This window comes from Grampus griseus, assembly GCF_964374135.1.
Source record: "Grampus griseus genome assembly, chromosome: 2".
In the NCBI taxonomy this organism is placed as follows: domain Eukaryota; kingdom Metazoa; phylum Chordata; class Mammalia; order Artiodactyla; family Delphinidae; genus Grampus; species Grampus griseus.
In genome coordinates, this window is record NC_139018.1 from 29,215,310 (window position 1) to 29,233,810 (window position 18,501).

Below are 18,501 nucleotides of genomic sequence, written 5' to 3' on the forward strand. Positions count from 1 at the left end.
ACCTAGAGCCCGTGCTCTGCAACAAGAGAAGCCACCACAGTGAGAAGCCTGCGCACCGCAATGAAGAGCAGCCCCCACTCGCCGCAACTAGAGAAAGCTCTCATGCAGCAACAAAGACCCAATGCAGCCGAAAATAAATAAATAAATTTATTAAAAAAATAAAAACCACAAAAGGTTCTCTTTGATTTTGGTAGATAAAAAAAATTTCTGAAACTGGACATTTACTGTAGCTTTCAAACTGTAGCTGCTATAACACAACTGCTCATTGTTATTTATAATCCCTGAAAAGTAACCAGAAGGAAAATTGTTCAGGCCAGCAAGACTCCACTGAAACAACAGCTCGACTAGTTGAATATCCTAAAACAGTGTGAATTCACTGGTGAAAATTACTTATTGGAACTAAATTAGAGGACAAACTGGGGCTCACAAAGCATCGGATGAATTACTGTAATTCGAAAGATGCAACGAATATGTTCCCTTCATGTTATGTCTTACTTCTGGGATTTTCAATAATGCTAAACTGTGTTATATACAGGGAATAAGAAAAAAAAAAAGTTAAAAGCAATAAACATAAACGGATGGTCAACTGCCTTTTCTATGTCCCCTCCACAAAAATACATATATATCAATATATCTATATAGCTCTAGATATACACACACATCTTGTCGCATTTTAATTAAGAGGCAATGTGAATACTTTAAAATGGTGCTTCTCTTACATACTGCAGGTAGGATGAAACATGGCGGGGAATTTGGTAACATCTAACAAAACTACATGTACATTTACCCCCTGACCCAGCAATAACACTTTTGGAGTTTATCCTGAAGATACACCAACAATAATACAAAAATACATACAAACATGTGCCATACAGGGTGACAGCAGAAACCAAGACAGCAGCAACCTGAGTCCAATCCAGTAATGGTAAGCAATTTTAAACAAGATACTTGGCATTTTCTGTTTCTCTGGGATCACTGATTTTACAATTATATCCATTTTCCTAATACTCTAAGGCTTCTTGACTAGCTTATGAAAGAAATACATAACCAAAGAGGATAAAAATCCTGTAATAGCTGCACTTACTCATTCACCATAGCTTTGTAATTCAGAGGTCAGACAAGTTCCATTATATGATAACCTGACTAACTGATCAAAGTGAATATTAGCCAGGTTGGGGATTCACTGTGACTAAATCCAAACCCAATGAAGAGGAAATAGGGCAACCACCGGGTTTACGAATTTCTGTAGTCTTCTTGGCAATGAAGGCAGCAGGTATTTATTTGATTTTCTTTCTTTATGCAAGTATAGAAAGATAAAGCTACAAACTCGTTTAACACTTAATATTAACCATGGAAATCAAGGGTCAGCAAACTTTTTCTGTAAAGGGCCGGATAGTAAATATTGGGGCTTGTGGGTCAACATCTGGCCTCTGTCACATATTCTTCTTTGTTCTTTTCTTTTTCATTAACTCTTTAAAGATGTAAAAACCATTCTTAGCTTTCAGGCCTATACAAAAACAGGCCACGGGCCAGATTTGGCTATGGGCAGTAGTTTGCTAACCCCTGATGTAAATTATCATGAGCAGAATATATATTTGCTGAATGAATTAACATTACTAAAATAATATCTAAAAAACCCGCTTTCCAATCTTTCAACTTAACACCAAACAGCTTAGATCAATAGAAAAATATGCGAATTAAAAATTAACAATCTAAAAACTTCCCAAACTGATATGAAATCAGAGAAAAACTTTACATAATGGTCAACCTCAAGGAACTGTTATCTTTGTTTTCAGAAAAGCTACCAAAGAGTAGGTGTACATTCTTCCTGTCCAAACAAGGGATAGGGAAAACAAACAAAAATGCTCACATGTTTCCTGAGGGTAAGACTCTTTTGCAAACTGAATACTTTTAACTGGGGAGTATACAAATGCATCAAAGGATTGTATTTTTAAAGAACAAAAAACTGAGAGGACTGACTTAAAAACTTTTCATATTAGTGTTTATATCCATTTCAGGGGGAAAGAACTGATTAATATTGCTGTTTTTTGTATATTCTACTTGGAAAAAAACCTGTCAAACTCAGTGATTTATGAAATGCTCACTAAAGATTCAGTATTTCATGAGAACAGATACTTTCTTGAACCTATTTCATCTACACAGGAGGTCAAGTTTTATGCTTATATTTTCCCATATGTGTGGAATTACTGCAAAAATATCTCAATATTGATTGTTATACAGACTTGAGTTTTTAAAAATTCATATTATATACGAATGATTTTTTTAAAAACAGTAAATCCTTTTTCTGAGTATAAAATTAACATACATGCTTAACGTTGTGGCAGACTGAAAGATCCTTTCTTCACCCCTCCTGCACCCACACTCTTGCCATGGTCTCGCTGAGATTGGAATGCAGTTTCCTCTTCCTGACCAGGGACTCAGCTATGTGACTTGCTTCAACCAATGGCACATGGACAGACAGTGTGCTAATACTTAACAGGCCTGCTGCCCTCTTGTTTCTCCAGATACAAGAACATCTTCAGTTAACCCACTGGCCCAAGGAGGACAGGGAACATGTGGAGCAGAGGTACCACAGCCAAGTCTGATCAGCTGAGTCAACTGACCCGCAGGTGCAGGACTGATGGTGACTGATAATTATTTTTAAGGCATTAAGTTGTTTTTTTTAAAAAAATAAATTTATTTATTTATTTTTGGCTGCGTTGGGTCTTCTTTGCTGCATGCAGGCTTTCTCTAGTTGTGACGAGTGGGGGCTACTCTTCGTTGCGGTACTTGAGCTTCTCACTGCGGCGGCTTCTCTTGTTGCGGAGCACGGGCTCTAGGCACACGGGCTACAGTAGTTGTGGCGCACGGGCTTAGCTGTTCCACGGCATGTGGGATCTTCCTGGATCAGGGCTCGAACCCGTGTGCCCTGCAGTAGCAGGTGGATTCTTAACCACTGTGCCACCAGGGAAGTCCCCTAAGGCATTAAGTTGTGAGGTGGTTTGTTACACAGCATTATCGTGGTACTAACAATAGATACAATGGTAGAAAAATGTAAAATCCTAAAACTAAGAAAAAATTTAAAACTCACAATCCCTTCACTTTGACATCCACAATTAAAAAATATAGAGTACAACAGGGACTTCAAGCAAGTTCACAAGAAATACTGAGGTGAACTAACACGTGCTCCCAACTTGACCTCTCTCTACGTTCCACTATCTTCTGCTTTTCTGTCTTTTCCTTCCTTCCGGGTCTTTCACTATTCTCATCTAATTCCTCTTACTGAACTCTTAGAGCTATTTCTACCTGCTTTGTTTATTACTTTGCTCCAGTAATTACTTCTTTTTGCTGGTCTCTTCAAAGCCTTTCTCCACTGGCTCCTTTCCCTCAACCTTCTCTCTCCTGGAACCATCTTTCCTCATACCTGTTCTCTTCTCAAGTCACCACTGCTCTGCCTGTGAACTAGTAGGTGATACTTACCTCTCCTTCTTCATCACCCAGTCTCTGTCCACTGTATCACTTCCACTGCCAGTGCCAGCAAAACCCAGACAGACACACACAGACACACACACACAGACGCACACTTTCCGCCCTTTGGAATACTGTTTCTGGTCCTATCATTCTACTGAAATTGCTCTCTTAAATGTCACTAAAGATGTCTAAAGCACCAAATTCTATATGGTTTACTTAGTCCTCATCATCCTTCACTTCTTTATAGCATCTGACATTCTCTCCTTCTTGAAACTCTGCTTTTTCAATAACTCAACAGATAAATAGGCCAAAAGTCCACAAGGATATATATCACACTGATAATACCGGTAAGTAACTGCTTGGTAATGTATTAAGATTGGGGATGACAGTTACAATGAAATTTAACTTTATCTGTAATTCAAAAATTTTTTCAATGATAAAGTATTAATGTATTACTTGTATAATTAAAAATTAATTCTAAAAATATAGAAAAATACAATACCAAGCCAGTCATAAAACAAGAAATTTAAACATGCAGCTAAAAAATAGACTAAAAAGTCCAAATAATCATTAATAGTTATTACTTACTATTAACTAATAGTTATTAATTACTAATAGTTATTACTTACTATTAACTAATAGTTATTAGTCAATAAGCCAAGATGAAAACTAAAACAAGATGTTGTCTATTAGTTTCCCATACACATACACAAACAAGTGATAATGAAGGTGTTAGTTAATTAGGACCTTCACACTACTGAAGGGAATATAAATTGGTATAGCCTTTTTTTTTTTTGTGGTATGCGGGCCTCTCACTGCTGTGGCCTCTCCCATTGCAGAGCACAGGCTCCAGACGCGCAGGTCCAGCGGCCACGGCCACGGCCCATGGGCCCAGCCGTTCCGCAGCACGTGGGATCCTCCCGGACCGGGGCACGAACCCGTGTCCCCTGCATCGGCAGGCGGACTCCCAACCACTGCGCCACCAGGGAAGCCCTGGTATAGCCTTTTGAGGAGGCAATCTGGCACTATCTATCAAAATTTAAAGGCACACATCCTTTGACTTAGCAATTCCATTTCTATGAATGTATCTGTACAACAATATTCACAAATTCATAAATGTTCTCTGCAAGCATTGTTTGTAATGGGAAATGATCAATAAAGATACCCTTTATTTAATATCTATATAAGAGAAAACTATGCAGACATTTCATGTACTGATATGAAAAAACAGTCATGCTATTGCTAAGTGAAAAATGCTGGTTTTCCCAATTTTCTGATATTTTATGTTCCATTTACTATTTTCTCTTCATTTCTCACTCTCTAAACATAGTAGTTGACAAAGATCTACTCCTGGTGTCCTCTTCTCTTCTCCTTTGATTTGAATCACTCATCCACTCCCACAGCTGCAACTGTCACCTCCATGCTGATGTTCTTCAATTCTGCATCTCTATTATCAACCTTTTCCTTTGCACTGGTACTTCATTTCTAAACTCCTGCCGGAAATTTCTACCTGGATGGCTCACAGGTCCTGCCAAGAAAATTAGATATGGGCTACAGGCAACACTACACAGATTTCTCAAATAAGAAAAACCTCTCTTCTTTATCATCCTCCCTTTAAGCTTTAAACTTCTCTCACTCGTCACTAAGAATGACTGAAACTACCTCCAAAAGCTCTCATCAAGGCCTTTCCCTTGACTGCCATTACCTATCCCATAATTCAGACTCTCATTACTTTCCACCTAAATCATGGCAATATCTGTTTAGTTATGCTTCCCGTTCTCTCTCCCTTCCGTTCATCTTGCACAATGCTGCAAGCTTACAAAGGCACAGCTCTGATCACATTAGTCTTCTGTTAAGAACCTTCTGTGATTCCCAAGTGATCATGAATAGAATACAGAGATCTAAACCAGTCCCTCAAAGCTATCCGTGATCTTGCCCTGAGTGCCTTTCCAAACCCATCTCCTAGTACTCTCCCTATTTTGTACTCCATGTTCTAGTCAACTGAAACACTTGAAATTTGAAGAAGATGCCCCACACTTATGCCTCCAAGCCATTCTTTGTGACAAGCCCACTTTAAAAAAAAAAAATTTATTTGGCTGCATTGGGTCTTTGTTGCTGCGCGGGCTTCAGTAGTTGTGGCGCGCAGGCTCAGTAGTTGTGGCACAGGGGCTTAGTTGCTCCGTGGCATGTGGGATCTTCCCGGATCAGGGACCGAACCCGTGTCCCCTGCACTGGCAGGCGGATTCTTAACCACTGCGCCATCAGGGAAGTCCCCAAGCCCACTTTTGGAAATGACTCTTCCATCTGCACTTGCTGAAATCCTACCCACCCTTTGAAGGTTCAATCCAAATGCTGTCTCTTCCATGAAGCCTTTCTCTGATTCCCCATTTAGATTTTCCCTGTTTTGAGCTCTTTCTGCATTTTGCGTTCCTTCTGAATAATCGGATAACAGCCTGCCTCGAATGTTGTTTATATACTTGTCTTATCTCACTTCTAAATTGTAAGCAAGGGAATTCCCTAGCGGTCCAGTGGTTACGACTCTTGAGTTTTCACTGCTGAGGGCTTGGGTTCGATTCCTGGTCGGGGAACTAAGATCTCACATGCCGTGCAGCACAGCCAAAAAAAAAAATGTAAAGCAAAGTGCACTCTGAGGGAAAGCAAAGTATCTTAATCATCTTTTTTTTTTTTTTTAATTTAGTTTTTGGCCATGCCATGGCAGGTGGGATCTTAGTTCCCCAACCAGGCCCCCTGCATTGGAAGCATGGAGTCTTAACCACTGGACAGCCAGGGAAGTCCCTCTTAATCATCTTTATATCCTCCACAGTGCTCTGTGGGAGCAGATCAGGTCAATGATGAATAAATAGTTACTGAATGATTAGGAAGTGTATGACTCTAAAACCAAACAAAGGGCAAACACATTCTGAAGGAAAAGTACAATTCTTTCAACATGCTAGTGCAAGATCCACCTACAATATATGTATATAACAAGTACTCAATAGTTCTTGATTAATAAGATTTTAAATGAGAATACTGGCTCCTCAATCTCTAAATATTTCTTCTATCTCCACACATACTGAAAACTCTCTTGAACCAATGTCAGGCAGAAGATAATAATTTGCAAGGAAACAGATCTGCAGCATTTCCATCAATGCTATGTATTTAAGGTGAGAAAAAGTACCACGATAATGATCATAATTACATGTGTTTGAATCTCTGTAAATTCTAAGCTGTTCACTAACTTAACATCATTCTGAAATACTTACAAGAGTAAATAAGAGCCGGAAAGAGAGTTTCATTTCTCTCCTGAGCTGTTTCAACCAGCATACGAAGTGGGCCTTTTGGACACAAAACAGCCACTAAATCTAGAAAAAGGAAAATAGAAAAGACATCTGAAAAATGTATTGGTTAAACTTGTAAATGGGTGTGTGAGGGAGGAATTAACCAATTAAAAAGGTTTAATTTTTTTTTACACAGAAAGATGTTGAATTAATATGAAATAAACAGCAGGTAAGCTGATGGGGGAGGCGGATGGAGACAATCTAAACAAAATACACAAAACCACACAGAGACCTGTGCAAACTTCATTTTGGTTTGACTGCTATTTGGTTAGTTTACAGTGTATCATCGTTGGGTTCTTGGAATAAGTCTTCTCAGTTTGAAGAGAAGAGGCAGAAATAATGACAAGACAGAATTATTCTAGAGCAGTTGTCAATTTCCAAAGCAGAAACAAGGACAAGCCATTTCCAAACAAAACATACCTATGAGCCACAAACTGAAGGTTTACTTTAGGAGGGGATTTAATAGAGGGGATTTGACTTAACTTTTCAAAATATGAAGAACAGAGTAGAAGAGATTCATCTTCTCCCCTTTTTGAAAACAGTATATGTACTATTTAGGGATACTTGAAATAAGAGGGCAGTAAATTCAAACAAAATAACTAATAAACCTCTGCATGAGTTTAGCATTTCTTTAGCTCTCCTGTCAAAAGCGCTTCACAAATATTTAGGTCTCAGAATACATGTGGTGCTGAAAAGTGTCTTATTTTATGAAAACAGCAACTCGGAGGAGGAAGCAATATGCATAAATTATTCTTGATTCTACCACCATCTGTCTCCAATAACTGCAGTTTTTCTTACATTTGCTATGTCGTGAAAATTCAGAGTATAGGAATACAGAAAATAATTTCAAACATTTAATAATGGGAAACAGATATAGGTAAATTTGTAAAGGAAGATTCAATAGCTTGTGTTGACATTACTATCATTCAGATGCATTTAAGTAAAAAACCTCACACCTGCAAGTGGTCATGTCTTCTTGTACACTACTACTACTACTACTACTACTACTACTACTACTACTACTACTACAATAAAACACACACACACACACACACACACACACACACACACGCACACAAGAAATCTCTACTCTCACTGCTTCCATTTTGATTTGTTTGGGATGAGAAAAGGGAAATTTGCCGTGCTCTGAAATAATGAGATTTCTAACCTGTTTCAACCTGCGATGTCCTGTAACTATCTTGGTTTTATGACACACTACTCCTTATAGAATTGCTAAATGATAAACCCTTATTTTTTAGAGCAATTAAAGTGAATTAAAATTAATTTTGTTTTGAAATTCTTAGAACAATCTTTGTGACATCTTCAGATCTTATGGAAATGGAGTTAAGAATCATTACTCTAAATATTGGGCACAAAAGTCTTTTATTTTAAAGGAACTCAAAGGTCTGTGGAGATAATTTGCATATGTATGGAAGAAACAGAGGGTTGATGGGAGAAACAGTGTAATGTAGTAGAAAGAATATGGGACTTAGGACTCATATTCTAGATCAAATGGTGTTAAGCTTGGGCAAATATTTTACCTCTACAAACTTCAGGTTCTTAGCAGTAAAACAAGAATAACTGCCTTGCTTACTTCACAGGATTATACATTTTAAAGAAACAGCTAATATTTACTGATAGATACCATTATACATGTGTACTGTACATATTGTTTAATTTAATCTTCATAATAACTAAGACGCGGGGGTTGAGCAATGTGTCTGTGGCCACATACCCAATAAATGATAGGAGTAGAAGAGTCTGGATTTGAACCCAGGCAGTCTGTCTCCAGAACTGGCATTTTTTTTTTAATATCAAAAATGGAATCAGACTCTTTATTATGATTCGACCCTGATGTTTCATTTAATCAAGTTTTAACTTGCTCTAGTATGTCATAATGGTGCCTTGTGAGGCCTGTAGTGTGAGACTGTATGGTGGTGAAAGTTCCACTGCACACCTTGTTCAAGAGCCCAGCATTGTATATTTAGAAGTGAAATAGTCACTATAACAATATCTGGAACTCCAAAGTGGATAAAGTGAGGAGGCCTGTATTGTGGGTTTAATACGTACTGAGACATGTATAACTTTGATTTCTATTTTTGGTATCTGTGAGGCAAGAGATTCTCAGTTATTTTCCCTAAAGAGGGAAAACTTGGATAAGTAATTGCTGTTGCTACCACTGGCAGAATCAGGTGGCTAGACCACTTGCAATGTCCCAAGGGTCTGTAAAAATGCACAGATGGAGCCAACTGTTGGCCAGATTAAGACGACTGCCTGAAGTTCAGCTAATTTTGCTGACCCTTGGATCCCATTCTTTGATCAAGGATGCTTGGATTAAGCAATGAAAAGCAGAGCTCTCCAAGTGAGCTCCTTCACATGTAGTTTTGATGCTGTCCATAAAGTGTACAAACTCCCACTGCTGTTTGTTCACTCATTTGATCCCAAAGGGCTCCCGTGGTAGCCAGGGGTCCAAGAGAGGGGTGACCTCCTCTAGCACCTTGTCAACTGGCAAGGGACTAAGGAAAGAAGAGTCCACCCTCTCCTATGGGTGAGATACTCCAGGGGGCCCAGACTCAGCTCTATCATATGGCTAACATTTCTGTCTTAGCAAGGAGGCCCTGGTGGCTGTGCTGAGCTTGTAGAATGCTGCCTCCATGATATGGAGATAAGGAGCAGATGGATTTGGAGCTTCACAGGTTCAGGGCCTGTGGAAACCTGTTTCCAGGAGAGCTCGGTATGTAGTCAGAAATGGCCATTCTAAACGTGTACAGCATGGGACTGAAAAGTGTAGTTCCTCACACCAGAGATCCGTGGGCAACTTATGATCATAGTGAGTGATCCAGATATTTCAGGAGGTATGAGAAGACGTTGCTAAAGCCTCTAAAGCGGGAGAAGGGACACTAACGAAGTAACTACTGTATTATAATTTGGACAGATTCTAGAACCTTATGTTGTAGGAGGTCCCCATTCAAGGTGGGCCAATTTGTAACAGTATAAATAGGCTTAAGTAAAATTTGTAAATGAAGAGTATATTGCCTCCAGATCCCCAAAGGGCCTAAAACATAGTGGGCTTGTTTTAACATCATGGGCGCAGAGACGGTCAGCTGCTATTTCTTGACAGTGCCAGAGATGCAGAAGCCCTCAGCTTACCAAGTAACTTTCAGGAATTTAACTGGGGTGGCAGAGCCTTGTACTATGTACAGGGAAATGCCACCTCCCTTTTGAGCTCTATTGTGAATATCTGTATGTCCTCACCAAGTAGGTCCAGTGAATTTATTCAGAGGATGATATCATCAGTGTAATGTTGTATCTGTGCTCCTGGACAAAGGTGGATGTGGTTACGATCCAGCCTGCAAAGATTTTGTGCAACAGTAGTAGGGCTGCTAAAGTACCTGAGTCACTAGGTAAAGATATAATGTGTCCCTTTGAAGGAGAAAGCAAACTGTGCCTGTCGAAAAAGGCATGGAACAGAAGAACATATTGATAAAATCTCTGACTGCAAAGTATTAACCAGCTGCTGACTGGATGGAGCGCAGAACTGGCATTCTTGATCGCAGCTGTGCAATGAAAAGATGAGTACTTTGCAAACCATCAAATACTATACAACCTAAGGTCACTATGAAAAGTCCGTCACAAAGAGTATATGACTTTTACAGTTCTGTGACTGACTGCTCAAATATGAGAACAGAGCCAATCGAATTCTATTTCCACAGACGTTTTATTCATCAATCAAGGGGGAATGATGAGGTTTTCTACTACAGGTCACCTGACATTTTAATAAGCATTTGAATAGGGATGAAAGAACACTGCAGTTATCATACAGAGACCACAAATTGACCTCTGAAAACGGATCTCTTTTTGGCTTTTATGCAAAGTGAGAGTTGCAGAGTTCACACCTTGGTTATTCATGGCTAAGGTATATTCTGACTTTTCAGGACCCATGTCACATGGGTTGCTAATAAATATGAAGCTCACACGGCCCAAATAAGTTTTACCTTTAAAGGAGTAATTCTACCCAAGCTGCCTTATAAAAAGTAGTTAACTTAATTTTTATATTAAAAATTAGTTGAAAAAAAAATTAGTCGAGCATTTTACGTGTGTCAAGCACTCTGCTAGTGCTTTCTGACAAATATTCTGAGAAGCATTATTCCCATTTTCCAAATGAGGAAACCGAAGCTCGAAGGGCCCGAATCACCTTCATAAAGTCATGAAGGCTATCAGTGGTAGCGATGGGATTTGAATCTAAGTCTTAGGACCAGCAGTCTATGGATCCTTCCACTAACTCATCACTGAGTTAAACTGGGGGGATTAATAAAACATTTTTAAAGAACTTAACCTCAAAAAATTTGAAATCTTTATATGAAAAAGATAGTAGAGTTAACTGATTATTTACTGAAAAGCTATGGGACATTACTGTTGTCATTTTCCCTAAGTCAAGATAACTAGAAGAGGAAGGAAAACACACCAGGAGGTATTTCTGTGATGAACAAAATGTCAGTCTTGGGTTTTACCATATACTGAAATCACAGCCAAGATGAGCCACGCGGTCCATTCTGGGAGGTACTTGATAAATACCAGGGCCATGAGGGCACTGATCATAATGAGATATGCCTGCTGGAGTCTCAGTGGACCTTTCCAGTGAATGGCAATCATTCCCACCACACCAAAATTCCAGATCAGGAGTGCAACTGTAATGTAGTCCATGGCGACATTATAGGTTTTAAACACTTCCCTGAAAAAAATTAAACAGATATCTAAAAAGATTCGCATACAATAAGTTTCATCAAAACATTTTTTAGAACTATGGTTCTAACATAGATATTCATTAGATATTCACATCCCAGCTTCACACTTTTACCATATCTTTCTTTAAATTAATGCACTTTTTTCCTCAAGTTGAGCTTATTTTAACAGAAAACTCTGTATCAGTCATATAAATGGGAAACCAGTATCACAGGCCACAGCTGTAAAAATAAGTACAAAAACTAAAAAAAAAGGCCATATAACACCTAAAATGCTATTCTATACTTTGGGAAATGCTTGTTTGAAGTATCTGAAATTGGAAAAAATTAAACATGCAAAATAAATTTTAGAGCTTAGGACATAAGGTGTTATTTTCATAAAATTTAGTGCAGCCATTAAATATATGTTTTATACACATGCACACAAACATGGGATATAGGCATGATATATTGTTGCCTGAAAAAAAAATATGATCTCATTTACATGAAATAGTGTGTGAGAAGAGAGAGCAAGAGATCGATGTAGTAGTTCCTGAAAAGATGCAGGACTTATCTTTAGATGATGGGAGTCTGGAATTTTTAAAACTTTTCTTCTTTTCTTTCTTTCTTTTTTTTTTTTCACAATGAATGAATGAATGAATTTTTATAATGAAGAAAATAGTATTTTAATTTTGGGAGGGGGAATTCCATCTTAAAATAAAGAGATACAAATATAGAAGATGGGTAACTGAGGAGAAAGAAAGCACTCGTTTATTTAAGCACAAACTTTGGTTTCTGGAGACTATCCAGAAAGGTGATCTTTCCATTTTGAAATTTCAAAATAAATGTTGAAATTTCTGGATGATGTAGCTATTTGTATTAAGCATTTCAGATAGCCCAGCACTCAAAACAAAAAACCCCCAAAACTCCAAACTATTGTTATCTTTAGCTAGGTAATACATGCCTAAAATGTAAAATTCCCAACATATACTGCGAAAAGTTTCCCCCCAAACCTTGTCTCTCTCTCCAAAGGAAAGCACTATTATTAACTTCATATGCATCCTTCCAGAGAGTGTCCATACATACCATAAATATACTTCTTTACCAGATACAAATGATAGAATACACATTGTTCTAAACCAGGGTTTTTTCTCTTAATGATATTCCTGGAGAACTTTCCACATTAGTATACTAGAGTACCTCATTCTTTTCAATGGCTTTATTGTATGGATGTACCATAATTTATTTAACCAGTTTTCTACTGATGGATACTTAGACTGATTCCATTCTTTTGCTATCAGAAACAATGCTGCAATGATTATCCCTACAGATTACTAGGTTCAGGACATATTCATATAAAACTTTCATGGATATGCCGAACTGCTCTTAATCAGTTTTACACCAACGTGTGCATGTTTATTTTCCTGCAACCTTGCCAAATTAGAACATTTATTAAACTATTTAATCCTTGTTAACCTAATGTACAGCTTTAATTAGCATTAATTTTATAAGGAGGGTGTGCATATTTTCATATATTTAAAAGTAACTTGTCTTTCTCTTTCTGTTGACTATTTTTTCATATCCTTCGCCCATTTTTTTTCTGTTAGGTTGTTGTTGATCTTATTGCCATGTAGAGGTTTATATATAAAGTAAATTAGCCTTTGTCTATAAAATGAGTTGAAAACACACTTAGCAGTTGGTCATTCATCTTCTGATTTTTTTCATGGTGTGGTTGGTTGGCTTGATTTTGGGGTTTTGTGTGAATGTGTGTGTGTGTATATATACATATGTGTATATATTTATATATAAAACATTAGATTTAAGGAAGGACCTTTTAAGTTACATAATTAAATATATATATATATACTTAAATTCCCATCCCCCATGGTTTTCTCTAGTCCTTTTACGGTTTTACTTTCATATTTAAATTTTTAATCCATTGGAATTTATCCTGGTATAGATATAAAGAAGAAATTCAAAATTTTCCTCTGGATGACTACCCAATTATCTCAACACCAATTACTAAATAATCCATTTACAGCCTACTGTTTCTATACTACCTTTATCATAAATTAAATTCCTTTATATATTTGAGCATTTTTTAAAGTCCTTCTAATCTTTTCTACTGATTATCTGTTTATAGTGCAGGTGTCACTATTTTAATTATTATAGTTTTATAATTTTTTTTGTTTTGTTTTTTGTTTTAAGTTATTTATTTATTTTTGGTTGTGTTGGCTCTTCGTTGCTGTGCATGGGCTTTCTCTAGTTGTGGCGAGCGGGGGCTACTCTTCGTTGCAGTGCATGGGCATTGCGGTGGCTTCTCTTGTTGCAGAGCACGGGCTCTAGGCGCATGGGCTTAGTTGCTCCACGGCATGTGGGATCTTCCCGGACCAGGGCTCGAACCCATGTCCCCTGCATTGGCAGGCAGATTCTTAACCACTGTGCCACCAGGGAAGTCTCTAGTTTTATAATTTTGTATCAGGTAGGAGTAGTATCCCTCAGTTTTCTTCTTTTTTACGATTCTTGGGGGTACCTTCACTTATTTATTTTTTCAAATAAATTTTAAAATTATCTTGTCCAGATTAAAAATAAATCTTATTTGTATTTTTATTGGGCTTATATTAAAATTTAAAATAAACTTAAGAGAGAACTGACATCTTTACGACGATATTCTTTCTATGTAACCTGGTATAATTTTCCATTTGTTTAAGTCTTCTTTTTAAGCCCTGAAGAGGCATTTTTAAATTTCTTTATTTTCTTTATTTATTTTTAAAATTTTGGCCACGCTGCATGGCTTGCAGGATCTCAGTTCCCTGACCAGGGATTGAATCTGGGCGACAGCAATGAGAGCACCAAATCCTAACCTTTAAACCACCAGGGAACTCCCTAAAATTTCTTAATAATAGAACTTAAACAATTACTGTTTAATCCTAGATATTTTCTCTTTCTTGCTGCTCTCATAAATGGGATTTTTTCCTTTTCATTATGTTTTCTAACTAGTTGTTTACATGATGGCTATTGATTTATGTTAATTAATTTTGTATGCAGTTGCCTTACCAAATTTACTTAGTGATTCTAATTTTTTTTTTGGTTAATTCTGAGTAACCAAAGTAAGTAACCAAGTAAACAATCATTTTACCTCTAATTACTAATAATTTAACCTTCTCTTCCAAATTGTGTAGTTCTATTTCTTTGTCTTATTTAATTGTGTTCACTAGTCCCTCCAGAGTAATGATTGACAACAATAGTGATAAAGGAAATCCTCGTCTTGTCCTAACAGTAACAGGTGTGCTTCTGAAGTTTTCCTGAGAGGATGATACCAATCGTTAGAATAAGATTCATATATTTTATCATGTTAGAGAACTAATCATCTGTTTTATTATGGAATTTGACCAAGGACAAGTGTCGAATTTTGTCAAATTCTTGTTAGCATGTACGAGATGATGACTTAGTAACATGGTGACTTGTATTGTTATTTCCTAATAATAAACCAGTCTCCCATTCTGCAAACAAACTCCATTTGGTCATATGTATTATACCCTCAAAGGGTTGTTGCTGAATCCTGTTAGTGAATATTTAGTTATTCTTTTGGCATCAATAAATAGGACTGATCCACAGTTTCCTTTTTCTTGATAATTCATAGGGTTTTGGTATCAGTGTTACCCTGCCTTCTTAAAAAGAATCTGGAAGCTTTTCTTCTTTTTCTATGTCCTGGAACAGTTAAAATAGCATTAGAGTTATCCACTCCTTAAAGGTTTAATAGAATTTCCCTATGAAACCATTTGGGCCTGGTATTGTTGTTACTGGTGGAGGTGGGATGAGAACCTCTTCAACAACCTTCTGTATTTTTTCATTGCTCTACTTAGATTTTCTATCACTTCAGTGGTCAGTTTTGGTAATTAGTTTTTTCCTAGAAAATCATCCATTTCATAGAGATTCTTACATTTATTTCTTTTGTCTATGGTCATTCCCCCTGCTTCTACCAAAGAATTAACTCTTCAATTTATTTTTTAGTTTTATTGCTTCTTCCTAATTTAAGAGCTAGTACAGTGGTTTACGACCTGTATTCTGCCACTGGGGCTGACAGAAAGACAAGGCAGGCAAATCTCTGAGCCTCTATTCTCTTCAACAGAGCAGCTCCACTTTTTTCTATTTTATATGTGAAGTTCTCATGTAAGATTTCATTTGAGAGGCGAAAGACTAACTGATGAAATAATATAAAAGTTTAAAAATCAATTCATGTTTATACACATGCTTGAAATGCTTTAACATTCTGATTCAAAGATTATTACTAGAAGTAAAGAATACAGTAAATTCTTTACTAAAAAGACTTAGAATTAACTGTAGTCTTGAGTTCTTTCAGTTCTACTTATTATAAACAAGGATCAACAAAAGAATATCCCTATCGATAATATTAACTAGTTGTATATATACCAAGTATGGCCTATACATGGAAACAATTATAATTTAAGAATAATTCATCAACGAAGTACATTTCTTTAAGTGACAAGTTATAGAGCCCAAATAAAGTTAATTTCTGAAAAACAGACCAAATATTTCACTACTTACCCCAAGTAAATGAATGAGAAAAAGAACAGCAACAATAGGGATGAAATAATAAGCCAGGCATGGATGACCTAGAAAAGAGTTTCAGTATAATTAACAGATCCCATAACCCTAAAAAATATCCAAATTTCTTACTTAAAAAATTGTATACTACTTCTGTATGTGTTACGATTTTCAAATGGCAAAACACAAGCAGCTTTGGGATCAGTGAATACCTATAACAGAACTCTTTGGTGCTGAACTACTCATAATATAAATAGAAATTTCACCAAAATACATGTAGACCTTTGTTCCTTTAGAAATAGGTAAAATTTTAAAAAGAAAAGAATACATTAAAAAAACCAAATTATTGAAGACAACCAATGGGACTTCCCTGGTGGTGCAGTGGTTAAGAATCTGCCTACCAATGCAGGGGACACAGGTTCAAGCCCTGGTCCGGGAAGATCCCACATGCCGTGGAGCAACTAAGCCCCTGCACCACAACTACCGAGGCTGCGCTCTAGGGCCCGTGAGTCACAACTACTGAGCCCGCGTGCCACAACTACCAAAGCCCGTGCACCTTGAACTCATGGTCTACAACAAGAGAAGCCACCACAATAAGATGCCAGCGTACAGCAATGAAGAATAGCCCCCGCTCGCCACAACTAGAGAAAGCCCGCAAGCAGTAATGAAGACCCAACGCAGCCAAAATAAATAAATAAATAAATAAAATTTTAAGGGTTATTGTGTTAAAAAAAAAACAAAACAAAGACAAAGACAACCTACGGAATGGGAGAAAATATTTGCAAATGATATGACTGACAAGGGGTTAATATCCAAAATATATGAACAAACCAAAAAACTCAATGTCAAAAAACAAACAACCCAATCAAAAAATGCGCAGAAGGCCTAAAGAGACATTTTTCCAAAGAATACATACACATGGACAACAGGCACATGAAAAGATGCTCAATATTGTTAATTATTAGAGAAATGCAAATCAAAACGAGTTATCACCTCATACTTGTCAGAATAGCTATCATCAAAATGACCACAAATAACAAGTATTGGTGAGGATGTGGAGAAAAGGGAACTTTTGTACCCTGTTGGTGGGAATGTAAATTTGTGCAGTCACTGTGGAAACCAGTATGGAGGTTCCTCAAAAAACTAAAAATAAAACTACCATATATTCCAGCAATTCCACTCCTGGGTATGTATCCAAGAAAAACAAAAACACTAATTTGAAAAGATACATGCACCCCTATGTTCATAGCAGCACTATTTACAACAGGCAAGATATGGAAGCAACTCAAATGTCCATCAACAGAAGAACGGATAAATAAGATGTGTACACACACACACACACACACACACACACACACACACACACAGGAATATTATTCAGCCTTATAAAAGAATAAAATTCTTCCATTTGCAGCAATGTGGATGGACCTAGAGAGTATTAGGCTTAGTGAAATAAGTCAGACAGAGAAAGACAAATACTGTATGATACCACTTATATGTGGAATCTAAAAAGTAATACATATAAATGTACATGTAAAACAGAAACAGATGCACAGATATAGAAAACAGACTAGTGGTTACCAAAGGGGAATGGGAAGTGAGGGGTACAAATTAGAGGTATGCCAATGTTCACTGCAGCACTATTTACAATAGCCAGGACATGGAAGCAACCTAAATGTCCATCAACAGATGAATGGATAAAGAAGATGTGGTACATACATACAATGGAATATTACTCAGCCATAAAAAAGAACAAAATAATGCCACTTGCAGCAACATGGATGGACCTAGAGATTGTCATACTGAGTGAAGTCAGACACAGAAAGACAAATATCGTATGATATTGCTTATATGTGGAATCTAAAAATAAGAGTACAAATGAACTTATTTACAAAACAGAAGTAGACTCATAGATGTAGAAAACAAACTTATGGTTACCAGGGGATAAGGGTGGGGAGGGATAAACTGGGAGAGTGGAATGGACATATACACACTACTATATATAAGATAGATAACTAATAAGAACCTGCTGTATAGCACAGGGGACTCTACTCAATACTCTGTAATGGCCTATATGGGAAAGAATCTGGAAAAAAAAAAAGAGTGGATATATATAGACATATAACTGATTCACTTTGCTGAACTCCTGAAACCAACACAACATTGTAAATCAACTATACTCCAATAAAAATAAAAAAACAAAAACAGAAACAAATAAGGGGTATGGGATTAGGAGGTACAAACCACTATGTATAAAATAGATAAGCAACAAGAATATATTTTATAGCACATGGAATTATAGCCATTATCTTGTAATAACTTTTTTTTTTTTTTTTTTTTTTGCTGTATGCGGGCCTCTCACTGTTGTGGCCTCTCCCGTTGCGGAGCACAGGCTCCAGACG

General features: G+C 37.0%; 1 protein-coding gene across 2 annotated transcripts in view; it reads right to left on the minus strand.

Annotated features, from left to right (window-relative positions):
* PSEN1 (presenilin 1) overlaps positions 1 to 18,501 on the minus strand; it is a 75,033-nt gene that overhangs the window by 15,802 nt on the left and 40,730 nt on the right. For both annotated transcript variants that reach the window (XM_082647231.1, XM_082647230.1), the window contains exons 6-8: positions 16,100 to 16,167; positions 11,321 to 11,541; positions 6,735 to 6,833 (exon numbers count right to left, since the gene is read on the minus strand). In XM_082647231.1, the coding sequence (XP_082503357.1) occupies positions 6,735 to 6,833; positions 11,321 to 11,541; positions 16,100 to 16,167 (388 nt within the window). The remainder of the gene's footprint in view (positions 1 to 6,734; positions 6,834 to 11,320; positions 11,542 to 16,099; positions 16,168 to 18,501) is intronic.